The 27,403-nt window shown below is 44.3% G+C and overlaps 1 protein-coding gene across 2 annotated transcripts in view; it reads left to right on the forward strand.

Moving 5' to 3' along the window:
• TTBK1 (tau tubulin kinase 1) overlaps window positions 1–27,403 on the forward strand; it is a 585,854-nt gene that overhangs the window by 396,741 nt on the left and 161,710 nt on the right. The window contains exons 11-12 of one of the 2 annotated variants that reach the window (XM_085610162.1): window positions 4,670–4,889; window positions 6,481–6,758. In XM_085610162.1, the coding sequence (XP_085466288.1) occupies window positions 4,670–4,889; window positions 6,481–6,758 (498 nt within the window). The remainder of the gene's footprint in view (window positions 1–4,669; window positions 4,890–6,480; window positions 6,759–27,403) is intronic. The other variant, XM_085610163.1, reaches the window with a different exon arrangement.

The following is a 27,403-nucleotide window of genomic DNA, read 5'->3' on the forward strand; positions in this document are numbered from 1 at the left end:
TGCATCCGTGCAGTGTTGTTGCTGCATGATTGTAGGAGTGTGGTTTGTGGTTTGCCCCGTGGTTCCTGCAGAATAGTACATGTGTTTGTGTGTCCTTGCAGTGGGTTTGTGGTGGGATTATAGAAGGGTTGTGTGTTGGTGGAGAATGGTATATGTGGGAATGAGGCTTTTGGTATTTGTCCTTCCAGTGTGTTTGCAGGATTGGAGGCCTGGTATGTGTTCTTGCAGTGTGTATGTGGTGGGATTATAGAAGTGGTCTGTGTCTTTGCGTTGTAGATGCTGTGCAGTCATAGAAGAATGGTCGGCATCAGTGATGTGTGGGCCCTGTCGAACTGTAGTAATTTGTGTACTTGTCCTTGGAGTGTGATTGATGCAGGATGGTAGTCTTGAAGTGAGTCCTAGCAGTGTGGTTGTGGTGAGATTGTAGAAGTGGTTTGTGTCCTTGCACTGTGGAAACTGTGGGATTGTAGATGAGTGGTCTGTGTCAATGCAGAGTGGTTTATGTGAGGGTGAAGGAGTTTAGCTTTGGGTGTTTGTCCTTGTAGTGTGTTTCATGCAGGATTGTAGACATGGTCCATGTCTTTGTAGTGTGGCTGTAGTGGGATTGCAGAAGGTATCTGCATCCTTGCAGTGTGGATATTGTGGTGGTCATAGAACAGTGGTGGGTGTCAGTGGCGTGTGGTCCCTGCAGAACTGTAGTAATTTGTGAACATGTCCTTGCAGTGATTTTGAAGCTGGATTGTAGACTTGGAGAGTGTTCTTGCAGTGTGGTGGGATTTTAGGAGTAAGGTGTGCTTACAGTGCGGATACTGTGGGGTCACAGAAGAGTGGTCGGTGTAAGTGCACTATGGTTTATATGGAAATAAAAGCTTTTAGTATTTCTCCTTGTAATGTGTTTCATGCAGGATTGTAGACTTGGTGCATGTCCTTGCTGTGTGGTGGGATTGTATAAGTAGGACGTGCTTGTAGTGTCGATACTGTGGGGTCACTGAAGAGTGGCCAGGGTCAATGTAGATTGCTTTATGTGGGAATTAAGGCTTGTGGTGTTTGTCCTTGCAGTGTGTTTGATGCAGCTTTGTAGATCTGGTGCATGTCCTTGCAGTGTGGTTTGCGATGGAATTGTAGAAGTAGTCTGTGTCCTTGCAGTGTGGATACTGTGGGGTCGCAGAAGAGTGGTCGGTGTCAGTGCACAGTGGTTTATATGGAAATGAAAGCTTTTGGTGTTTGTCTTTCCAGTGTGCTTGATTCAGCTTTGTAGACCTGGTGCATGACCTTGCTGTGTGTTTATGTTTGTAATATGGAAGTGAACTGTGTCCTTGTAGTGTTGATGCTGTGGCATCATAGAAGAGTGGTCTATGTCGGTGCAGGGCAATAAAGCCTTTTGTTGTTTGTGGTGTGAATTGTGAGAGGTTGTAGAACAGCGGCCTGTGCCAGTACAGAATGGTTTATTTGGGAATGAAGTATTTTTGTGTCTGTCCTTGCAGTGTGTTTGATGCAGCATTGTAGACGTGGCATGTGTCCTTGCAGTGTAATTGTGGTGGGATTGTAGAAGTGGTCAATGTCAGTGCTGAGTGGTTTATGTGGGAATGAAGGCATTTGGTGGTTGTTGCTATTTTTTGATGCAAGAGTGTAGTGCTGGTGCATGTCTTTGCAGCATAGTTTTGGTGGGATTGTAAAAGTTGGTTGTGTTCTTGCATTGCAGATACTGTGGGTTCGTAGAATAGTGGTCTGTGTCAGTGCAGTGTTTTATGTGGGAATGAAGGGTTTTGGTGTATGTTGTTGTGTGTGTTTGATGAAGTAGTGTATTCCTGGTATGTGCCATTGCAGTGTGGTTGGATTGTAGAAGCGGTCTATGCCCCTGCAGTGGGAATATCGTGGGGTGGTGAAAGAGTAGTCTGTGTCAGAGACTTGTGGTCTCTGCGGAACTGTAATCATGCATGTGTCCTTGTAGTGTGTTTGAGGCAGGATTATAAAGCTGGTGCAAGTACTTGCTTGTGGTGGAATAGTGGAAGTGATCTGCAGTTTTTGCATTGTGTGTACTTTGGGATCGTAGAAGAGTGGTCTGTGTCAGTGCAGAGTGGTTTATGTGGAAATGAAGACTTTTGGTGTTTGTTGTGCAGTGTTTTGTATAAGATTGAATAGCTGGTGTGTGTCCTTGCAGTGTGGTTACCGGAGGGGTGGGTAGGTCTTAGCAGTGTGCAGAAGAGGTATGTGTCCTTGCAGTGCACAGAAGGGCTTTGTGCCTGAGCACTGTAGTTGATGTATGATTGTGGAAGTGTGGCTTGTGTACTTGCAGTGCTGTTGCTAAGGAGCTGTTGAATTTACATACAGAATATACTGCCTGGGATTTACTTATGTCATGGTCAGGAGTTGGTTTGTGGAGAGTACTGACCTGGCATCATCTTCACAGTTGTTTGTGGTGTAGGCAGGAGTTTTTCCCCAAGAAACAAAAAAACAATTCCAGTGGAGAAACAAAATACAAATGTTGAAGTCTAAAAGCAGGTTTACAAAGTATTGATACATGCATACATTTGCAGCCATGACATGTTCACCTGCAGAAATGCTTTCATGTGTGAGAATGATGAAAATTACAAAACATTTCAGAACTGTTCCTAGAACACTGTGCTCATGACATCTTCCAAGGAGTAAAAAAACTCTGAATTCCCAAAAAGCGTACAATTTCCTCAAAATGTTTCTGTAAGCCTACAGCACTATGTTTCTGTTTCGTTTTTTTTAGAACCGGGCCACATATCAGATGTTACATTTAAATGTACTTTGGGTCCTTGCTGTGTTGGTTGCTGTGGAATTGTGAAAGTATGGTGTGTGTTCTTGAAGTGTGAGCATGTGGTCTAGGATTGTGATAGTGCAGTTGCCTTTGGATTGTAAAAGAGTGTTGTGTTTCCTTGCAGTGCAGTTGTTTTATAATAGGTGATTTTTCCACGTGATTGCCAGACATTTACAGATGTGAAGGGTGTCCTTGTTTTGTGGTTTTTAAGGGACTTCAGAAGTGTGGTTGTGCATTCCTTGACTATTGGGTCTGTGAAATTGTTGAGTTATATTGCGTATCCTATCAATGTGGTCATGTGATTTTTGAATTGTGACATTTTTTGTAGTGTGTTTTGGTAGTACTGTTGAAACGTAATGTTTGTGCGTTCAGTGTGATCGACGTGTTGTGTACGTGCACTGTACTTTTATATTATTACTTTTATAGTGAATGCACTTGCCTGGTGTTTTTTATTGAATTGTAGAAAGGGTGCTATCAGTTAACTGTGGTTGTTGTAAAGTTAGATGTGTGGTGTGTGCTCTTACAATGTGTTTTTATAGAATTGTAAAAGCGTTTTATGACGTATTTTAAGGGTGTTGTAGGCATGTGGATGTATGGTGTGTGTCTCTGCTGTGTATTTTATAGAATTGTTGGTGTGTTCTCATCTCTTTTTAAGTGTGGTTGTTGTGGCAGTGTTGATGTATCATTTTGGTCCATGCAGTGTGTTTTTATGGTGTTACAGAAGTGTGTTCTTTCAGAGCTCTTGTTGTGAGGTGCATGCCCTCCCTCCATTCTGCATTGTGTTTTATAAAATTGTAGAAGTATGTTGTGAGTTCTTTCGGGGTGTGGTTGTTGTAGGAGTACAGACGTGTCCTTGTAGCATATTTTATAGAACTGTAGACGTGTTTTGTGAGATCTTGGCTATTGTAGAAGTGTAGATTGTTGTGTGTGTGCCTTCAGTGTGTTGTCTTGAATTGTGCAAGTGGGTTGTGAGTTCTTTCAATGTGGTCAATGTGGTTGGTGTAAGAAGGTAGATGTGCGGTGTTTGTCCTTACAGCATGCTTCTTTTAATTATAGAATTGTGCTGTGAGTTTTTCTGAGTAGTTACTGCAGGATTGTAGCTGTGTGTTGTATGTCCCTGCAGTATGATTTGTGGGAGAATATTGCAATGAGGAAAAACATCTTTCACTGTCTTCTCTTTACTTGTGGAGGTCGGTCACTGTTGGTGAAGTGCACAGTGTCAGGTTGTCATGGTTTTTTGATGGTCTCTCCAGGCTTGATTTACAGTTTAGGCGAGATATATCAACACTTTGCGCTGATACAAAGTCACCAAAAGTGACAGAAAGCAGAACTTGTTTTGTGCTGGTAAGTTGCCTAGAAGTAATGCAAAGTACTGCTATGCCAAGCACTGCTTTGTGTCAAGGGGCATTCAATGGGCGATACATAGGCATTGCCATGCTACCACGCAAAGTTTTTGGCACAAACTCCTACCTAGCAACATTTGTTGACAGGAATTTGTTCCATCCTTGAAGTAGGCACAAAGAAGGATGAATAGTTCTCGGAAATTGTTTTAAGTTTTCATGTGCGCTATTGTGTATAGCACACAATTAACGTGGACCAAGTTTAAATGTACGTCAAATCATAGTATTTTGTAATGGGCATGTAGTCTTCCAGTACAAGACTTATTCTAGACCTATGCATGCCTTTGAACTTTGGTGGAAAGATGTGTGCGTGTCACTAGACAGGCAGAAAGTGTGCCATCGCTTGGGAAGAGAGCAGCAAAGCCATATCTTTGTTGTTATGGCGATGTCCTGCTCTCTGCTATGCCTTGCATTAGATATTGGTAAACTTCCCTGGGTCTGGGATTTGCGTGCCCTCAATGCTGTCTATATCTTTCTTCCTCAGCGTGGTGAATGTTACTCCGGTGCCTGGAGACATGCTGCGTGAGAACACGGAGGATGTCCTTCAGGGCGAGCACCTCAGTGATCAGGAGAATGCACCACCGGTCCTGACAGGGAGGCCACCAGACAGCCTGGGCCAGGCTCCCAACATTGGCTTTAATGACACCGACATTTGGGAGGAGACTGACGTGAACCGCAACAAGCTCAGAATCAGCATCAGCAAAGTAATGTGCCTCAGCTTGCTGGGCATCTTCGACTGCTGGGGTCTAGTGATGTTTGTGGCAATGTAAAGCAACTGATAGACTGTGGGCTTCTGAACCCCTGGAACCTAGAAATGTTTGGGGCAAGTGATTGGAGTACACAGAAAGTGAGGTTGTTCAAGCCCTGGAGTCCAGAGATGTGTGTGAGTGGAGTGCACAGACCATAGGCTTCTCCAAGCTCTGGAGCTTATGGACGTCTTCAATGTGTGACTCGTAGACATTTGTGAGCGTATAAGGTGTGGTACAAAGACAGGAGGCTTCTTCGAGCTTCGGGGTTTAAAGATTTGTGGGTCCCCGGAATATAGTACACAGTCTATGGGCATCTTCAATCTCTGGGTCTCAGGAACTTGTGGGACCATGGAGTGCAGTACACAGATGGTGGGCGTCTTTAAGTTCAGGGACTTACAGACGTATGAGGTGACAGAAAATAATAGAGAAAGTTGAGGTTTTTGAAAACTTGGACATGATTTGTGGGGCCGTCAAGTTCAATAGAGGCCTTGAGATCATTCAAGCTGAGTCTACGCATTGGTGAGCCTTGAGCTCCAGATCCGTCACTGGTGTGACTGACCTAGAATAAATATTGAGTTAATTTGTTGGGATTTCCTGTGTCATGAAGGTTTTAGTAATTTATAAGATAATGATGTGTACTGAAATATAAATCATGGGTGACACTTGAAAGGGGATTGATTCAGGTCTTTGAAATACCACCCGAAATGTATTATAACCAGCCCAGAGTTTCTGTTTAGTACACTGCAATGATTCATGAAACACGCATAGATGTGCATGAATGGAGGTAAAAGAATGCCATGACCCAGAGATGTGAAGTTTGTGCTAATTCACATCAGACCTTTCCATTCCACTCCTGTTCTTCTCGGTTTAGCCTCAGGCTCCTTTTGTGGCAGGACGTGAATTTCTGAGTGTTTGAGGGTGCATGGAACCATGAAGGATTAAGAAATGAAGGGGTTATGGAGTTGCACCTGCTCCTCATTACACCAGGGCCCACATCCCATGGCAATAAACAGCTTTAACCCCTTGCATGCCCGCCCCTTTCCCCGCCCAGTGCCGCGCTTTGTATTAGCGGGCGGAGTTCATGACGAGCTGGACTCGTCATGGGCACAGCGCCACCGCAGCCCATGACGAGTCCAGCTCGTCATGGGCACTGAAGGGGTTAAGATGGTTTGACTTGTCCAGACAACAAAGGGAGAGGAGTGACAAAATTACAATGACATGTCATGTGTTCCTGAGCTCTGCTGCTTACACTGGTTATTGCAGTTTATTGTCAGAAAGTATATTTGTGGTGCTGTGTGACAAGAACTTGTGATCGTTGGGTTTGATGGGGTGGAAAGGAACCATCGCGTCATGGCAGGACACAATCTCACAATGTTACTCTCCATTTTGGGACATGTTTACCAGGACCATCTTCACAGATCAAACAATAAATTCAAGATAGTGTGATCAGCATAGAAAGAGGACCTTGCAGGACGGGCAAGGGTAAGGTCTGCATGTGGACTGTGCAGGGTTGACTCTATATATTTTTTGTCTCTCCCTCATACAGACCCAGTGTTTGATGGAAGATGACCCCAGTCGAGGGGTTTGCCCCAGCTCCCCGGTACGAGCCGCCCCAGAGTCCCCTACTACCCAGGGTCGCTCGCTTCGCTTCCGACGCGCTAACAGCCCCGAGTCCGACCGTCTTTCCACGGCCGATTGCCGAGTGGACATCCACGACAGAAGGTTTGCTCCCTCACCCTTCCCTGGGATCCTTCAGCTAGATGGCAGGCTTGCTTTCCTGGGAGTGGGCGGAACGTCTGTTGCAGTATGTGACGAGGTCACTATGTGAGTATGAGAAGTGCATGGTCCCTGCGTGAGTGGGTGAGTGACAGTTACTCTTAAGCCACAGCCTTAAAAACATTTTTATTCCATTTTTCATTCCATTTGTTTTTTTGTGTTAGACCTTTGTATGCGTGTACACCACGGTGGTCACTCATCCACACATGTAAAATAGCAGCAGTGTAAGAAGGGGCCGAGATATCAGCAAATCCATGTTTTACATAAAAATTACACAATATTGTGCTCTTACAAATATTTTGTAAGAAATATAGTTACATATACATGCCTTGCAGCCATTATAAATTACAAACATAATTAAATGGGAAGACATTATTGGTGGTTGCAGTTCAGTAATCCTTGAATGGTTTAAAGGGAAACTGGAGCTTTTATGACTAATGTTTATTGGTGATATAATTTGGCCAGGACAGACGATCTGTAGAACCTGCTTTCATCCAGCACAAAGGACCTGATTACATCTTGGCGGATGGCTTACTCCGTCACAACGGTGACGGATATTCCGTCCGCCGAAATATAAAATCCCATAATAACCTGTGGGATTTATATTTCGGCGGACGGGATATCCACCCCCGTTGCGACAGAGTAACCCGTCTGACAAGATCTAAATCAAGCCCAAAAATTCTACCTTCAGGGATATTGATTCACCAAATAGTAAAATCCAGCTTATTTTTAGAGAGATCAATAAGTATTGAAATAATTGTCCCTTAAATGAATTGTATGCACATTCCCCCACTTACATATTCATTGGAAATACACGGCATTCTAACTGAATTTGACTATTCAGTGGTTTGTCAAGCCCTGCCCTGCTACTAGTTGACGAAGCAGATCAACATACAACTCTTGATATTTTAAATGTTTACAAGTTAGGAAAATTCCTCTAGTAGATGAACGAGACACGAGTCTTTCAAAGCAGCGCTTCTGAAGCATTGAAAAGGTAACCCACCGAACACCATTTGAAGCAAAGTGAATATAAAGTGCTGAAGAAAGTTTAGGGTTATGAATTAGGCTGTAGGGTTATCGTATATGGCGCTGGTTCTTACCCTCTTGTCTTCTGGTTATCCCCACTTAATCATTACTGGAACCCGGAGACCTCCCCAATGAAGAAGTATTGGATTGCGGTGACCCCCCCACTGAGTCATTACTGGAAACAGGGGACCACGGCCTAAGCATTTTTGATGATTTGAATCATCAAGCAAATGTACAAATGATTAAATGCTTTATTTAATTCACAAATAAATATAAAAAATAAATCAAGATTTTAATTGTATTGGGAAGTATGGATTTTCCTAAATTAAAATGAAGCAACTTGTCGTCCAAATTATATTTTAATTGATGCACTTCCACTCCCCCCAGGAATCAATCTGAAGATAATAACATAAATGTTAGCCTCCATTTTCTTCCTTCACATTTATGCATCATTTAAAAAAAAAAAAAAAAAAGTTTTACGTTTTGCTTCTTTATTTATATACGCTTTATTAATCTGTTAATGGTATTAAATTTTCTAAGCAGTCCCATATCCCCTAAATAGATTTCACAGACTCCCAGGGGGTCCCCCGGACCACAGTTTGAGAACTACTGGGTACGGCTTAGGGTAAGGGTCAAAGTCTAGAGTTAAGGTTAGGGTTAGGGATAAAGTTTGAGTTTGATTTAGCAACTTAGGTCCCGATTCCGATCTCAGTCGGAAGGGCTCCGAATCGGATTTGGTTTTACCTAAACCAATCCGGAGCTCTTGTTTCCGACCGACTCATTCCCAATTCCGAAAGACCAAGTACAATGCCTGGAAACCCTTAGCGCTGACCGAATCGGTTCCGGAAAGCATACGGAGAGATAGAGCCCTCCAGAGCTGAATTGTACAGCTCTATGGAGTAGGTTTTCCAAGCGAACAAGTATGAACGATTCAGATAGCCTTAACGATTCGTTTTGCCTGGATTGAAAAGGGTGCCGGAATCGGTCTTTGGGGGCCCATATCAGGCGCCCCCTTCACCCGGGGCCCTCCAAATCGTGCCCGTGGGGGTACCCATGGGTCCCCCCTTTCAGACCATGCACAGTGTGGCAGGCACAGAGGGGTTCCCACCCCAGGGTGCACGATGATCCCCAACCACCCCTTTTGTCAATGGGAGCCTGTGTAAGTGTTCTGTACACAGGCTCCCATTAAAGTCAATGGGAGTCCAACCGAATCGTATCCGGAGGCATTCAAATGCATCGTACTTGTTCGGTCTGACTCCCCTGACACGAGTTGTATGGTAAGCATTCCGGAGACGAGTTGTTCGGTTTGCTTTCCGAACGAGATCATAATCGGGTCCTTAGTTGGGATGATTTTCAGTGTTTTATGATTGGGTGCTTTTTCCTGTTCTTTAAATTGGCTGGAGTCCTGTAGGATGGCCCAACCCAATGTCTAGTTATAATTTCAGTCTAGAATAACCCGATAAGCTACTGAAGAAACACTCAAGTGTTTTCTTTTGCACTTCTCCTTCAGTATTTCAACACCCACATGTTCAAATGTGTCCTTCGAAGCTTTCAGTTTTCACACCTTGTTGAAAATGCTTTAAGAAGATGTCCCTTTTGAATCCACATGACAACTGCATGGTGTCTCTGACCAAGTATAGAGTAAAGAAATATCACAATGCAGAAATTTCTGGTTTTTAATATTGCGATGCAGGAATATCATTGACAAAACTATTGATTTTCTAAGCTAAGTATTATCGATGTCAAAAATATCTATGTTGTTAACATCATTTACAAAAATATAGTAGTTAATAAGTGGAGAGGTGTGGTGCAGCGGCCAGGGCAGCTGACTTCGGAGCACAGGGTTCACGGTTCGATCCCTGGCTCCGGTGGCAGCTCAGCTCCATGTGACTCTGGGCAATAGCTCACTTAATTTCCATGATGGCCCCCAGCGCCTTGAGACCCGTAAGGATGAGTAGCTCGCACTTTACAAATACGGATTTACATTTACAATAACATTGTTTTAAAATTATTTTTATGTATTTTATTATATGTTGTAATTATATATTTTATAGATTGTATAATTATTAATGTTTTTGTAATGTAGTTTGTAATCTGTTTTTTATTTAATTTAATTGTTTATTGCAAGTTGTAGTGTTGTAGCACATTGTGGGGTTTGAAGGGGTATACGGTGGAAAGTAATTTTATTATAAGTAATTAATTAAAAATATTTTTGAATTATTAATTAATTAATTGATAACTAATTATTTAAATTGTGTAGTTAATTGTTTTATATGATGTTTTCTGGGCAGGTTGTGGGCTTTGTAGGGGTATAGGGTGTGTAGTAAATTAATTATAATTAATTATTTAATTGCTAATTATGTAAATTGTGTAAACATTTCTTTTTTAAGTTATGTTTTAGGTGTGGGTTGTGGGATTGGTAGGTGTACAGGGTGGAAAGAAAATTTATTTTAATGACTTAATAATTATTTATTTAGTATTTACTATTTAGTTGATAATTATGTAAATTGTGTAATTAATTTATTTTTTAAGTTATGTTTTAGGTGTGCAGGTTGTGGTGTTTATAGGGGTACAGGGTGGGGAGTAAATTAATTATAATGAATTAACAATTAAGTGAAAGTATTAATTATTTAATTGATAGTCAATTATGTATATTGCATAATTAAACTGTTTTTTATATTCCAAAGGTGGGTTTTGTGTTTTCAGGGTGTTAATTAGAAATGTATTTATTGAAAATTAATTACTTTATTATTAATTAATAATTGATAATGATGTAATTGTACAATTATCATATTTGTTAAGTTATATTTTAGGTGTGTTAGTTTATAGGGGAAGGGGGAAGTTATTTTAGTAATGAGTAATAAAAAAATAATGTATTCCCAAAAATATTTAATATGTTAATTTTGTTATACTTTGTTTATTTGTGTTACATTTTAAATGTTGTGGGAATATGGTGTGGTTTTTTAATTATATTAATAATATTTGTTTTAAATAATAATAATAATAATTTAAAATTGTAATATTTATAATTTATTTTTTAACTTTTTGTTAAAATTAAGAAATGTAATTTTTATATTTTGAATTTTTGGATATTTAATAGAGTTGCTAAAATATGTTATTTGTTTTAAGTGAAGAACTCTCTCTGTACTGTACCAGTGAATTGAGTGGGATCAGTAAATTTTACCCCTCCGCAATCCAACGCTTTCCCTACTGTTGCATCAACTGGAGTGGGAATAGTACATTTTACCCTTCCTTAGTGCAATGCTTTCTCTACTCTTGCACACAGTGGAGTGGGAATAGTACATTTTACGCCTTGTGAGTCCAACACTCTCCGTACGGTTGCACAGACTGGAGTGGGAATAGTACATTTACCCCTCCTGAGTCATATGATTACCCTACAGTTGCATCGACTTGTGTGGTAATATGTTATGTTATGTTATGTTATAGGTACTTATAGAGCGCAAACAATCATCCCAGATAGGATATCACGGCGCTATTGTGGCAGTGAAGGAAGTGAAGGGAAGTACAAGAAGGAAAAATTTTAGTCAGGTTTAGGGAAGAGGAATGTTTTCAACTGCTTCCTGAAGAGCAGGTGGCTGTTTGTTAGTCTAAGATTCACAGGCAGCTCATTCCAATTGGTAGCCGCCAGGTGGGAAAAGGCTCGCCCGCCCATCTTTGTTTTTTTCACGCGTGTGGTTCTGGCTCTAGCTGTGGTTTGGGAGCGTAGATTCCTAGATGAGACATAGATTTTGACTTTGTTTTTTAGAATACCGGGGCCAGTATCATGTAGTGTTCTATGCGTTATGCACAGTAGCTTAAAGATAGCTCTTTGTCTCATTGGCAACCAGTGTAGTTCTCTCATACAGCTCTTGGCTGAGTCGTATTTTCTTTTGTTGCATATTGCCTTGGCTGAAGCATTTTGTACGACCTGTAGTTTGGAAAAGAGATTGTCAGCCATTCCTACGAACAGGGAGTTTCCATAGTCCAGTCTACTCATAAGTAGGGACTGAACCAAGATCTTTCTACATGCAATGGGAATCCATGGAAAGACTCTTCTGAGCATTTTTAGTAATGCAAAGCCTTTCCCACAGATTATTGAGACGTGGGTTTTCATGCTTAAGGTGTTATCTAGTGACACCCCTAGATTCTTAGCCATCGATGTAGGGTTAGGGGGGGTGCCTAATGTTGTGGGCCACCAGCTGTTGTCCCATAGCTGTGAATGTCTGCCAAACAGCATTATTTCAGATTTGTCTGCATTTAATTTAAGACAGTGACTATGCATCCAAGTGGCTAATTCCGTAAGGCAATTGAGTAGTCTATCCTTAGGGTCATCCTCCTCGTCCAGTGTGATCATCAATTGGGTGTTGTCTGCATAGGAACACATATCGACACCCCATTTTCGTCCTATTTTGGCCAGTGAGGAGACAAACACATTGAACAGAGTCGGGCTTAATGACGCCCCCTGTGGGACCCCATACTTGATGTTCTGGGGAGTGGATAAGAAGTCACCCATCTGCACCGATTGTGTCCTGTCTTGCAGGAAAGACTGTAGCCACCCTAAGGCTTTTTCCTGGATTCCTTTCGCTGCAAGGATTTCCAGTAACCGATTGTGGGGTACAGTATCGAATGCCGCCGAGAGGTCTAGTAATATCAGGGCGACTGTTTTCCCTTGATCTACCTGGGTTCTGATGTTATCCATCACTGCTAGTAGAGTTGTCTCCGTACTGTTGTTAATCCGGAACCCTGTTTGAGATATATCCAGTAGATCATTGACTTCCAGGAAGTTAGACAACTGTCTGTTGACTAGTTTTTCCAACACCTTAGATAGGTAGGGTAACTGAGATATGGGCCGATAGTTTGCCGGGTTGTTAACATCAGTCCCTGCTTTTTTTAGTAGAGGGGTGACTATGGCGTTTTTCCAAATTTTAGGAAATTCAGCGGAGTTTAGAGAAGAGTTCAATGCTTTGGTAACGGCAGGACCTATTGTCGAAGTTAATTGTGAAAATATGTGATGTGGACATGGATCTGAGGAGGAGCCTGATTTTACTTCTAGCATTACTTTGCACACCTCCTCCTCTGAGAAGGGGCCGAACCTGAGGCAGTTAGCCTGGGGTGAAGATGGTACATGGGGTTCAGTATATCTCAGATCGGTATTTGAAAAAGAGGCATAGATTGTGTCTATTTTCTCGCAGAAATATTTGTTTATTTTATTGCAATTTTCTTGCGAGGGAGTGAGATCACTTGAAAGACTCGTGGGGCTGCATAGTTCCCTGACTATTCTGAAAAGTTCTTTTGAAGAATTTCTATTTTCTGTTATTCTATTTGAGAAATAATCCTTCTTCGCTTTTCTAATGGCTTTATTATAAAGTGAAAGTTCTTTTTTGTAAGTGGCTCTAGTTTCATGAGTTTTATTGAGTCTCCATTTGTGTTCATAAAGTGTGCATTTTCTTTTCATTAACTTTAATTCAGATCCATACCATTTCTCTGATCTCGTGGATCTATTTTTGTGTTTAGAGTGTGTGACGGAACAGTGTTCCAATGCACTGCTGATGTTGTTCTGGAGTAGTTGTATTTCATCATTCGTGCTAGTGGATATTGTGTTTGTGTGTGAGAAATGTTGCTGGAATTTTTCTACCGAAAATCTTTTCCAGCTCCTTGTTTTCACTGATGCTTGAGTTGATAATTTGAGGTGTCTAGAGAATAGGTTGATAGAAAACTCAATCAGAAAATGGTCTGTCCAAGTTATTGGATTTATTGCAGTGATGTCGATGGTACCTATGTTAGAGAACATCAGATCCAATGTGTGTCCTGCTATGTGTGTGGGCTGATCAATTCTCTGAGTCAGCTGTAGGATTTCCATATCTTCTAGTAGCTGTTTAGTAAGGGCATTGTTGTCGTTGTCATGGTGTATATTGAAATCCCCTATCAACAGTATATTTTTGTTTTTGAGACAGACTGGCATGATTTGTGCAAGAAGCTGGACACAGAAATCCATCGTGCTGCCTGGGGGGTTGTAAATGATCACTCCGCCAAATAGAATATTAGTGTTTATAGACACCGAGAAGGCCATAGCTTCATGGCTATTGGCCTGTGTGATCGCTTCTTGTTTGCAGGAGAGGGAGTCCTTGAATATCAGGGCTACCCCTCCCCCTCTTTTCTTCTCTCGATTTAAATAAAGTATTTTATAGTCAATTGGGAGGGCTGTTGCAATATCGGGGGTGCTATGATTATCCAGCCAGGTCTCGGTTATAAAGGCTAAGTCGGGTTTGAGCTCAGTCAAAATGTCCCATATCTCCGTAGCATGTTTGGGTAGGGATCTTGCATTAATATAGATGCATTTGAGGGCAAGATTTGGGGTGCTTATCGGAGAGGGGTCAAGCCAGCTAACACTCTCCCATCTACAGTTAATGCAACAGAAAGGGCCTGTGGTGTTTGATGGTCCCATTCGTGCGCATAGTGCTGGATTGCTTGCCTTTAAAATGTTGAGGCTCCTGAGTTCATCACTAGAGTAATGAGTATGGCGGCTCGTTTTTCCCAGGATGGGGCTGCTCATTGGTGCAGGGGATGTGGCCCCTGGTCCCGGCCCGTCGCGGACGGGCGCAGACGGGCTTGCCTTGGGCGCGCCTTTGGCGCGCCGGTGGCGCGCCCGCTGCGCGCGTCCGCTGGGCGTTGCGCTGGGCATCTGGCTTTAACTATCTGTGCCCGCAGCTGATTGGAGGATTAAACCGGAAGTGCCGGCCCCTTCCTGTTGCACGGGGAATCCCTCCACTCAATCCGAAAATTCGGTGGTGGACCGGGGATCGTGTGCTACAATCGGCGGTGATAATGCGGCGCAAGTGTAATAATCAAGGTATTGGTGCAATTTTAAAAGTATACAATGTTAAAAACAGTGAGCAATTGTGAAACAGCGTAATTAGGAGCCCTTTACCAGGCGCTCCATGCAAACAGTTTTATATAAGTAGAATGGCGGAGCCCTTTACCTGGCGCTCCCCTGACGTGAAAACAAGCACTCTCGCTCTCACCCTTCAACTTTCAGCGCGTCCGCTGCGCGTTGCGCTGGGCATCTGGCTTTAACTATCTGTGCCCGCAGCTGATTGGAGGATTAAACCGGAAGTGCCGGCCCCTTCCTGTTGCACGGGGAATCCCTCCACTCAATCCGAAAATTCGGTGGTGGACCGGGGATCGTGTGCTACAATCGGCGGTGATAATGCGGCGCAAGTGTAATAATCAAGGTATTGGTGCAATTTTAAAAGTATACAATGTTAAAAACAGTGAGCAATTGTGAAACAGCGTAATTAGGAGCCCTTTACCAGGCGCTCCATGCAAACAGTTTTATATAAGTAGAATGGCGGAGCCCTTTACCAGGCGCTCCCCTGACGTGAAAACAAGCACTCTCGCTCTCACCCTTCAACTTTCAGCGCGTCCGCTGCGCGTTGCGCTGGGCATCTGGCTTTAACTATCTGTGCCCGCAGCTGATTGGAGGATTAAACCGGAAGTGCCGGCCCCTTCCTGTTGCACGGGGAATCCCTCCACTCAATCCGAAAATTCGGTGGTGGACCGGGGATCGTGTGCTACAATCGGCGGTGATAATGCGGCGCAAGTGTAATAATCAAGGTATTGGTGCAATTTTAAAAGTATACAATGTTAAAAACAGTGAGCAATTGTGAAACAGCGTAATTAGGAGCCCTTTACCAGGCGCTCCATGCAAACAGTTTTATATAAGTAGAATGGCGGAGCCCTTTACCAGGCGCTCCCCTGACGTGAAAACAGGCACTCTCGCTCTCACCCTTCAACTTTCAGCGCGTCCGCTGCGCGTTGCGCTGGGCATCTGGCTTTAACTATCTGTGCCCGCAGCTGATTGGAGGATTAAACCGGAAGTGCCGGCCCCTTCCTGTTGCGCGGGGAATCCCTCCACTCAATCCGAAAATTCGGTGGTGGACCGGGGATCGTGTGCTACAATCGGCGGTGATAATGCGGCGCAAGTGTAATAATTAAGGTATTGGTGCAATTTTAAAAGTATACAATGTTAAAAACAGTGAGCAATTGTGAAACAGCGTAATTAGGAGCCCTTTACCAGGCGCTCCATGCAAACAGTTTTATATAAGTAGAATGGCGGAGCCCTTTACCAGGCGCTCCCCTGACGTGAAAACAAGCACTCTCGCTCTCACCCTTCAACTTTCAGCGCGTCTGCTGCGCGTTGCGCTGGGCATCTGGCTTTAACTATCTGTGCCCGCAGCTGATTGGAGGATTAAACCGGAAGTGCCGGCCCCTTCCTGTTGCACGGGGAATCCCTCCACTCAATCCGAAAATTCGGTGGTGGACCGGGGATCGTGTGCTACAATCGGCGGTGATAATGCGGCGCAAGTGTAATAATCAAGGTATTGGTGCAATTTTAAAAGTATACAATGTTAAAAACAGTGAGCAATTGTGAAACAGCGTAATTGGGAGCCCTTTACCAGGCGCTCCATGCAAACAGTTTTATATAAGTAGAATGGCGGAGCCCTTTACCAGGCGCTCCCCTGACGTGAAAACAAGCACTCTCGCTCTCACCCTTCAACTTTCAGCGCGTAATTGTAAATTGCACTTCTCTTGGGTCCAGCACTTTCGCTACTGTTGCACCGACTGGTGTGGGAACAGTAAATCTAACAACTGCTGAGTCCAATAATTTGCCTACTGTTGCACATACTGGATTGGTAATAGTAAATGTTATCCCTCCTGAGTTTAACACTCTCTCTACTGTTGGTCATACTGGAGTGGGAATAGCAAATGTTACTCCTCCTGAGTGAACCCTTGTGACTCTAACGCTTTCCCTACTGTTGCACCGACTGGTGTTGTAAATTTTACCCCTCCTGAGTCCAACATTTTCCCAACTGTTGCATCTATTGGAGTGGGAATAATAACTATAACTCCTCCTGAGTCCAACGCTTTCCCTACTGCTGCACATATTGAAGTGGGAATAGTGAATTTTAGTCTTGTTGTGTCCTACGCTTTCCCTACTGCTGCACATACTGGAGTGGGAATAGTATATTTATTATTCTTGGAGTTTAATTGTTTTTTTAGTATTGTTGAAATATTTGTTATGTGTTTATGTATTTAACTATATATAAATGTATGTCATTTTTAACATATTTTTCGTAAAAACATATTTTTATTTTTATATATCATTTACTGTTTTATGTATAATGAAATTACAAATATTTTACATTTTCTTCTACCTTATTTGTTATATTCATTATTTATTTTGATATCTTTATGTAAATATATATATATGTGTGTGTGTGTTATTGCGAGGTCGGACGAGTGTCCGACTGACACCTTAGTGGGATGGACTCCACCGATTATTTGTCTGTGGTTCCGCCTGCAGTATTAGAATGCTGTCATTTTGGGATTACAAATCCACCGTGGATCGAAATTCCCCCACAGGTTTCCCTCCCACCGCCAGTATCATAATACAGCGGTCAGATGGAAACCTGTGATGTCGGACGGAAAGGCTCTGATGAGCTGTCGAATAGCTTTCTGCCCGACATCATAATGAGGGCCATAGTTGTTATATTGATATTTTCAAAAACATTAGAAAATTTAAATGTAAATTATAATTAATATTTTTCAAAAATGGGCCCTCATTCCGATGTCTGTGGGCCTGCCACTGACAGGCCATCGATGCTGGGCCCACCGACATTTATAGAAGCGGTCTGACCGAAGGCCCCCATACGCCCTGGCCCTCCGCTATGGTGCCGAAAGAAACATCCATGCACCCTGTGCCAGGTACCTCATGGTGCCTGGCACACAGTGCAGGGATGTTTCTAAACATGCTATTTTGCATTGAGGCATGTGCTGTGGTCCTTTTCTGGGTCGCAGCACAAGCCTCAATTCAAAAAGGCATGTTTCCGACCGCCTGCACTTTGGTCGTATTGTAATTTGGAGGTTGGGACCGCCGTCTACTTGTCTGGCGGTCCTGTTTCCGAAACGATGGTACTCGTCCGACCGCCATCGTAATCAGCCTCATAGTTCTACCTTATATATGTGTATATAAATATACACACATTCATATATATGTGTGTGTGTTTTTTTAAAATAAGTTTATATTCATATCTATATATGCTTAAATATTACTTAAACATATTTAATTTACTTTATATTAATGTTATATGTTAAAATATTTAGTAGTTATTGTTTTAACTATATATATATATATATATATATATATATTATTTAAAAACAATATTATTGTATATATTTTCGATATTCGTGTAAAACAATACATTTTTTGCTCGATATTTTTGTACTTACCGTTATATGTTTAGAAAATGATAGTTTTGTGATCCATATTTTTTTGACACAATATTTTTGGTTTCGATATTGTGTCCGGATCAGAACATGGCGCTGTGGCTGCGATTCCACTGCCACTATGCACCCAAAGGATTATCAGGGAGCAGAAGGCAAATATGTTTCTGGCTAAAGCCTGCAAGGCGACATCAAATCTTTATACTTCACCAACTGGCAAGCCATCAATAAGGTCAACTGAAGTCCTCTTCTTCCTTGAGGAAATGGTCCCACTCCATGGGGCGCTTAGGGTCCCAGCACCATCCCTGATTCCTAACTCTTGCTTTTTGCTGGAATAGAACCCAACAACATCTGTCAGATATCATTAACCTGCTGCAGATGATCTCAATTGCTTGTCCTCTCACCTGTCCTCTTAAAGTCTAGTTGTCCAAACACCTTCCTTGAAGCATAACTCAAATGTCTTCCTTATGGCACCTTCCTATAGGGAGTTGAGGAAACTTGTTCCTGTGGTATGAAAAGTCTTTACTTTTGATATCCTGACCCTTGCACTGCTAGTGCAATCTTCCTTCTGGGTCGCCTTGTGGTAATTGGGCACAATGTAAAGTGATCTGATTGCCAGACAACATAAAAAAGCCATTTTCCAACCAGGTGTATCACGGCTTGATGCATGCAAACAGAAGTACAGTCCTGTTCCGAAGACACTATATCTCAATCCACGGGCAGGGCAGTCATGCTGAGCCCACATGCTTGGGTGCATTTCACCGGCTTTTTTGGAGATGTGAAAGCTACAATAATCGATAATGTATAGGCTTTTCCATGGTGCGCAGCTGTTCGGAGAGAAAGCCAACTGGTCCCCCTAATGCTTCACAAAGAGCAGAGTTATGGCTCCAGCACTGCGCACCGCCAGTCCAGTGTGGCAATTCCACTAACAATATAGAAAGATTTGTGGCTACTCCATGGCAATGCAGTCCCCACTGAGACAATGTTGTCAGCCTCCCCAAACGCCCGAGCAGGCATACTGCTCCTTTTCCAGGCACAGGCAGAGCTCTTGGATGAAAACAACAGCAGCAGATGCACTCTCCACCATCCTGTTCCGGCTCTGTTGCCTCAAAACGCCTCTGCTCTGATGGCCGCCATCTTCCGTGGTGACTAGTCTCCCATTTCATCACCAATGCAGAAGTGATAATGGCCGTTCACTGGGTTATCCTGCTAATCTGCCTTTCCCTCCCTGTCCACACTGCCTGCTTCCACCAGGGTCTGCTCTGTGCCACAAGCCTCAGTTTAGGAGGTGGCATTCCTTGCAATGTTGAGCAAAGGACTGTAGAGGTGACACTTCTAGAACAAAGAGGCACACGATTCCGTTCCTTCTTGATCCCCAGGACAGATGAGACCCATATTTGACTTCTGTCCTTGTTTACTCTACAGGACAAGCACATGATGCTGTCCCTGAGGCTAGTCCTACTGGTCCTAAAGGCGAGTGGCCAAATAGCATGCCTGGGTCTCCTAGATGACTATTTCTGTCTTCTGATTCTTCGTGCCCACAGACGTTACCTGAGGCTATAATGTGATCCTGCCACTACGGTGCACTGTTCTACCATTCACGCTGATGACTGTTCCTTGTCTCTCTGTATGAACGTTATTGGGTAATGGGAGTTTCACTACAATGATCTGGAGTTCATGTATTTCCCTACTTGTATTGCTTGCTTGTGAAAGCGAGTCCCTCAAGATGTGAAGGGATCACCTTCAGCAGACAATGACCGTCCTTCACACTTGAGTTTACCTTCCTACCCAGCAGTCCCACACTCTCCCTCGCAGACCTTCTCACCCAAAGTAGTTTCTGCATTTTATATGGCTAGTCTATCACTATTGCATCTTACTTCTGTCCTCCACATCTGACCAAGTAAGACTGGACCCCAGACCTGTAAAGCCTTACTACATCAACCATAGTCATGCTCTGGTGGCTGACATCTGCCAGCTTGCCTCATGGTTATCTTTTCATACTTTTACCAGGCACTCCTGCCTCATATTTCAGGCATGCAGAGACTGGTACTTTGTCTCAGCTGTATTGGTTAACCAGCACTAGTCAAACTGCCCCCCGACACCAGAGATATTACTTTGGCAATCATTCATGAGGTGAGGATTCTGCTTGACCATGTATCCATCAGAAGAAAAAGTTAGTTATCTTTGGTAAAGACCTTTCTGTTGGATGCGTAGGGCCTGATCTACAGTTTGGCTGACGGTTTAATGTTCATCAGGGTGGCAGAGTATTTCACATCCCATCCACCAGGCTTAGAGAATGTCCTTCAGCCCTACTGACATCTCTCTACATTGATAGGAACTACAGCCGTGGTAGTTCTTGACATTGTAGGAAACGTTCGATGAATGGCTCCGTAAACGTGATGGGCGGCTGTCAGACTTTTCTAAAGTTTCACATTTTCAAAAAACAATTCTCAAATCAAGAGTTTGTTCTTCAAAAATGTAAAATGAATGGCCCCCAACCCCATGGGCATTTTCTCATATGGTGTGAGGTAATTTTTGTATACTAATTTGGGCCTCACCACCATCAGACTGCCTACTCTAAATTGGGTGGACGGTCTTGAGCTGATCCAAAACAAGGATCCACGTCGTGGCTACACTCAGTATTTATTTATTTATTTATTTTATTTTTTTGGAAAAACCTTTATTGATGTTTCAATCATTTACACGTATGGGCCTACAACCCCCCGGGGCCGGCCGCTAAGTAACCAGGATAATAAAAGCAAATGTCAACACAGGCGGCACCTCGGAGAGCAAAGTCTTCAATCCAATATAGTCCGGCCAATGAGCCGCGCAGGTAGGACACCAGGAGAGAAAGGGTTTTTCATTTTATGATAAGACAAAACAGTAGGATCAGGTGCCAAACAATTTCCCAACAGCGAGAAGGGGCAAGGATAAGAGACGTAAACAATAAGCAGCAATACATTGAATCAATGGCGCAGGCGCGGGAAAGTACGGATGTGGAGAAATATCAAAAATAGTTGCGCCTGCAGGTCCCCGTACCTAAGGCCCAGCGAACCCCCCGGAAACTGTGGCACACATGAAGAGCGAACGATTCACAATCAGGGTGGTGTATCGCACTGATCCCAGAAAAATAAGCAAAAAGAAACAGAGAAAAAAGAGGAGGCCATGGAAATAGAGATAAAGACTAAAGAGTCCCCTCCCCCATCCCCCCACCCTGCACCTCTGCGAATGAGTATGGCCCCACCCCCCAGCAGTGTGCCTGTCGCCCTGGAACCAGACCCGAAATATAGAAGAGACAGGGAAAAAAGAGAGTGAGAAAGAGCCCCCCCAGACGGGGGGGCGGAAAGAATATAATAAACTGGAGGAGGGCCTTAAAAACATACCCCCGGCTTCTCCCTCCCGCACGGTGAAGTCTCCCCCCAGCAAACAATTAGCAGCACCAAGTCGACCATATCAAAACAGGGGGGGGGGGAATGGGGAGCATTATACACCAACTATGCGAATAACCACGAGAGCGCGCAACCATGAGTCCGCCTGTCTACTAGGTGACCACCCCCGAAGGATCGGCCTCAGCCTTGACCGCTTTTTGCGATTCTGCCCATGCCTGCCCCTCGACCCAGCACCATGTCCGATGTCCCAAGGTACAGGAGTGTCCAAAAACAGTCGGGAAGCACCGCACACGGGTGGGGTGGAAGTCTCTGAGCATCCGCACAGACCGCTTCATGGAGGGGTGTCTTTTCCAGTGCCGCCCCAGGATCTGCGCTGCACACAAGGTCCAGACAGGCTGAATCAGCCAAATGAGACACACGTTGCTGGAATTGTCCCCGGGCCGCCGGAGACCGCGCACGGGACAAGGCCACCATCTTCCGCTCAGGTCCAATACCTCCGGAACAGATCAAGTCCACAGTTAGCCGACCACACGGTAGCATATTGTCCGGAGTGTCCGGCTGTACACTAATCGCGGGGGGGGCCGCAACATCTTCCTCTTGTGTGCAGTGTGAAAAGCCACTGTGTACCTGTGGACCAGCATGCCGCCACTGTCCCAACGCTGTTACCACATCATCTAGCTTCCCCCCCAGGATCCCGGCGCCATGAGCCAAGGAGTAATGAAGGGCACCAAGGGCCTCCAGGAGGTCGCCGTACCCCAGAGCAGCTCCCTCCGATCGCTCCGCCACACTCCCGAAAGTCACACACCCCCTGTCTCGCTGCGTCCCAGCGGAGAGGATGGTAGGCTGCATCGTGACAAAATGGCCGCTGGGAAGGCCCGACTCGTATTGGGGCCAGGACCCCGGGAACAACGCCTCAAGGTCCACGTCGCTGAAGACAGGGATCCCGGGGCAGGTACAGATTCAGCCGTTGCGCGGTCACGGGCAACAGTCGTCTCCGCCACGGACCAGCTCCCGCGGAAAGCCGGGAGCAGCCCTTAAGGATCAGGGCGAGCCAGGGACGGCGTCCGGGCAGCTCACCGTCAAAGGCAGGGGCAATCGCCACAGAATCCGAGAATTGTACACCCGGGCATGTCATCAGTCCGCAACAGCAAAATGCAGGCCGAGGGGAGCTCCGCTTCGGTGGACCGACTCCACCCAGTCACCACAGGCCGCTGTTGTTCAACTGCCACCCGGCCAAGGCGTCCACTCGAGGTCCCGGCTTCGGGACCGCACGGGCCGCAAAGTTCAACCGCAGAGTTCTCCGGTTGTACGGCAGTCAGAGACCTCGGAGTCATACGATCGGTTGCCACTTCCGTTCACGAACACGATTTCGTAGCGCAGAGTAAGGATCTCATGCAGGATATCCGTGCGGGATGCGGAGGTTCACGGAGCCGGGAATCTACGCTGCCATCCCGGTCGCCATCTTGGCTCCTCCCCAGCCACTCAGTATTTATTGAATCTGCCTGCAGCTCGTTCATCTGCATCCTAACATAACTGGCACTGCTATTACAGCTACCACACCTTGAACATCAACATCACCATTGATGTCGTAGACATTTTTCCTTTTTTTTTTAAAGCTAGAGAACAATAAAATAAAACGAATAAATACGTAAATAAAAAACAAATGAATGAATAAACACATCAGCTCAGTTCGATAAGTCTTTGTGTTTTTTAGGTACCCATGCTGTTCTTCTCAGCAAAGAAGAAGCAGTTTGTCATTCAAAGAAGCATTTTGTCCATTAAATTAATTTTCACTTTGAGAAAAAACATCTTGTTGATTCTGTCGATGTTGCGTCCCTTTTCTTGAGTTTGAGTTACAAATATTATAAAATAGGTTTTATTCCTAATTAACACTCTTTTATCCTCTAAATTAACTTCTAAACCGTGTAATTTTGTTATTCTCAAAAGTGAAGGATGAAATCTACTTTGAAACTTCATCATTTGTTTCTGTTTCACCAAAAGTAGGTTCCCTATTTGATCATTACGTCCTTTAATATGTTCTGCATAATATTTCATCCTTACTCTAATTTCTTTATCTTTTCTTGAAAATGTGTTATGTTCTCTTGGAGGGTCTGAAGGTAAATGTGGCAATCATGTTTGTTGACTCTGTCCAAACATCAATTCTAAAGGACATTTCCCTGTTGATCCATGAGGTGTATTCCGGTATTCACAAATCACTTGACATAGATGTGAGAAGCTGGCCTGGTATATAAGATACAAACTAACCTATGTAAGTGGGCACCCTGCACCAGTCCAGACAACCCATATGGAGATTTAGGAGGTCTTCGACAACCTTAAAAAGCTCTCTACGTAGTAGCTGTGGAGAGCAGCCTCCAGGCTCAGTCCAGAAGGAGTGTAAAGCAGCTTGTTTTACCAGAATGCAATCTTATTGTAAAAATTAAGTGAAAAAGAACCACACAAGATATTTATAAAAATATGTATTTATTATATAGTACTCTCTAACACATGCAAATATCTCCTTCCCAGAGATATGCACAATGCACACAATACTTTGCGAAGAAATTCAGTAAATAGCACAGAATACACAGTGGGCCTCAGGGGGGTACCAAACCATATACTAAGAAAGTTGTATAAGATCCATGACTTGGGTCAAGACAATGTCGAGAAGCTGTAGAAGTGCTGGGGACCCAAGGAACCACCCATGGTGAGTGACTAGGAACCCCACGGAGAGTGTGTGCAGTGTGGGAACATGACTGCGTGCTCTGTACAAGTCTACCTGTAAGTTGTGGTTGGATTTTTAAAGATTAAGGACCCTTCCCAGTGGACCCTGAAGAAACACTGTGGAAGACAGAAGGTTGGAGAGCCACCCCACCCATGGATGCCCTAGTACCCACGTTACCTACACCAGGAAGCCGAGGGCTTTGGTGTGATGTGGTGTCGGAAATCACCATCAAACCCAATGGAGGACTTCAGGAAAGTGCCACTGCTGAAGAAGGAGAAAGTGTCCCGTGGAATCCAAAGGTGGATTCTAGTTAAGAGGTACCTGCAAGCAGGGGGAGACAGAGTCTATGTTACTCAGGAGTGACCAGGAGACTGGGAAGACAAATGCCCTCCGATGTCGAATGTTGCAGGAGAGATGACGATTACCTTGACTCTACAGCTGTGAGGACCAGGCAATGCTGAGGAAGACCAGGAGCCATGCACGAGCTGTCCCCTGAAGGATGTCAAGTGCTGAGGGGGTCAGTGTCTGGCGGGAGCACCAACAAGCCTTGGCAAATGCAACCCAAGCACAAGTCGGAGAAGTTGCAATGTCGGGACCAGCAAGGTCCAGGGGACTCACCACAAGCAGGGGAGTCAGGGCAGGCCCAGGGCAATCAGGTGAGCCCAAAAGAAACAAAGGTGACCCTCAACAGGACCCACAGGCCGGAGGCACTGGAGTCGCAAGAGGACCTCGAGCAGCTCACCAAAAGATGCAGGCTACGGTGCACACAATGCAATGTGGATGAAGACTTTGGTCACTAAAGGTGCCTGAGGTTGGGGCTACTTGGAGCCCGAAGATCTTGGTGGAAGGAAGCCACAAGCCTTTGCAACTGCTAGTTGACGCAGTGCACAAGGGTTTGGTTATTGCAGCCCCCACGAGGGATACCGGCCTCAAACTTGGTGAGAGGGAAGGGCAGGCCTCGAGAGCTTTGGAGAACCACCACCTGTGTTGCAGAACCTTTCAGAGTCTGGAGGAGCTCAGGATTAGCAGACCGGTCGACTTAGTTGCAGTGGCTGCGAATGCAGCGAAGTGACTACGTCACTTCAAGGGAGATTCCTTCAGGTGTCTTTGATGCCCACAGGCCTTGGAAGGTTTCTGTATGGTGCACAGGCACAGACGATGCAGCAGACTGGAAGGGAGACGAAGTCGAGCCCAAACAAAGTCCAGCGAAGTCCAGAGTTCCCAGACGGTAGAAGAAGTGGTGTCTGATCTGAATCTTATCCCATGACAAATCTAGGGACCTACACCCAGGTTAGCCCTTAAGTACCCTAAGGAAAGGGTTGAGACGATTCAGGGTACCCTCCCAGGGGAGGGTCTGGACAGGGGGAGGATACTCCCATGTCCTTTGTCCAGTTTCGCGTCAGTGCAGGAGCCAACGGTTCCCAGGACTGGTTTGAACTGGACTATGCTCGGGGACACCAAATGTGTCCCTCATGCAGACTTAGTGGCTCTGGCAAGCACACCCACTCGGTCCCAATACACTAAATCCTGTCTGGGAGGTGGTCACACCTCCCTGTGACAGGATGCCTATTGTTCTGCCTTCCCCTGCTCGTGCTTTGCTCAGCAGCAGGAGGGCAGAAACGTGTCTCTGGTCGGCAGCAACCATTTTGTGCTGTCCGGGTCTAGAAGGCTGGCACCGGGAACACGGAGAACCTAACGGAGGGCTCTTCCAGTGCTTGGAATCATACCTCCCACACCGTTTACGGTGTGGGAGGTATGATTCCAACATGTTAGATACCAAACATGATAGGATTAGGTGCATCCAGTTTCGAGATGGTCATCGCGTAATTACGCGGTGCCCCTCTATATGGTAAATGGCTGCTTCACTTACAACTCAGGAGAATGGACTCAGTAGGTCGTAGGGGTATCCTGCTCATGCAGGAGCACCCTCACATTTAGAACCATGCACCCTGCATTCAGGATTGCAAAGGCCTGCCATAGGGGTGACTTATAGGCTTTAAGTGCAGTGACCCTAGATATCGGAAACCTATATCTTTAGTAAGTGGTGCTAGCACCGGCTTACACAGGCACCGACTTACACAGGCTGCAATAGCAGGCCTGTAGTTCCATTTTGAATGGTCTCCTATGGGTGGCATAAAACATGCTTCAGCCCATGGGGGACCTCTGGGGTACCTATGCCGTGCATACCTTAGTACCATATACTAGGGTATAAGGATACCCCAGTATCCAATTTAGGATGTGCCTAAGCATTGAACACAACAATTTAAGGAAGAAAGCAGGTAGACTGGGGTCCTAATTAGCAGGATCCCTGTCAGGCTAGTCAATAACAGCTTAGCACCAGGTAAACACTTTATGTTGTGCAAGAATGTCATCTAATCTGACTGGGTTTGCATCCACTATTAACTCAGTACATAACTCTGTATCAAAGTATTTCAAAAGAGCTGCCAATATTATGTCTTCTTTTATCTTTTTAAATGCATGTTCGCCTCTTTCATTCCAATAAAATATTTGTCTTTCCTTTGTTAAATCTCGTAGGGGTAAACTAATAGTAACATAGTCTTCAATGTAACAAGAGCAATACCTGGATATTCCTAAAAATGAGTGTAATTCAGATATATTTTTAGAGCTAGCTGTGGAATTTAAAGATGATACTTAATCGGATCTGGCCTCATTCCTTCATTTGAAAATATGTTTCCATAAAAAGTTAGTTCCATTTTTATTAATCTCACATTTCTCTGAATTTCATATGAGTCAATCTTCCACCAGTCTTTGACATGCTTCCCTTTAAGCTTGATCATGTTCATCTTGTGTCTTACCAAGCGCTAGTATGCCTTCACTATATCCATTGAATCTTTTACTGGTCTGATCACATTTTTTTGGGGACTTCTTGAAAAATCTCTGCTGATGAGCATATACCCAAATTAATTTTTTTATAATGGAATAGGCCTAAATGAGTGGAAAATGTAGGTATGTACCGTGATTGTTCATCAATTTCTAATTGATGATGTTCTTTAGCAAAATCCAATTTTGAAAATACATTTGCTCCATTGAGATTGCTGATCATATCGTTCAGCTGCGGTCCAGGATGTCTCTCTCTCTCGCAATTGCCATAATCGGCATTTGTATGCCCACACATATTCTGATTTTATCTAGATTTTTCTTGGAAACTATTACTATTGGAGATACCCGAGGTATTGCACCAATTGTCATCTCAATAATATCCCGTTGTAGCAATGCATTTATTTCTTCTTCTACCTTACCTTGTAGATGAA

This window comes from Triturus cristatus, chromosome 6 (assembly GCF_964204655.1).
Source record: "Triturus cristatus chromosome 6, aTriCri1.1, whole genome shotgun sequence".
NCBI classification, from domain to species: Eukaryota; Metazoa; Chordata; class Amphibia; order Caudata; family Salamandridae; genus Triturus; species Triturus cristatus.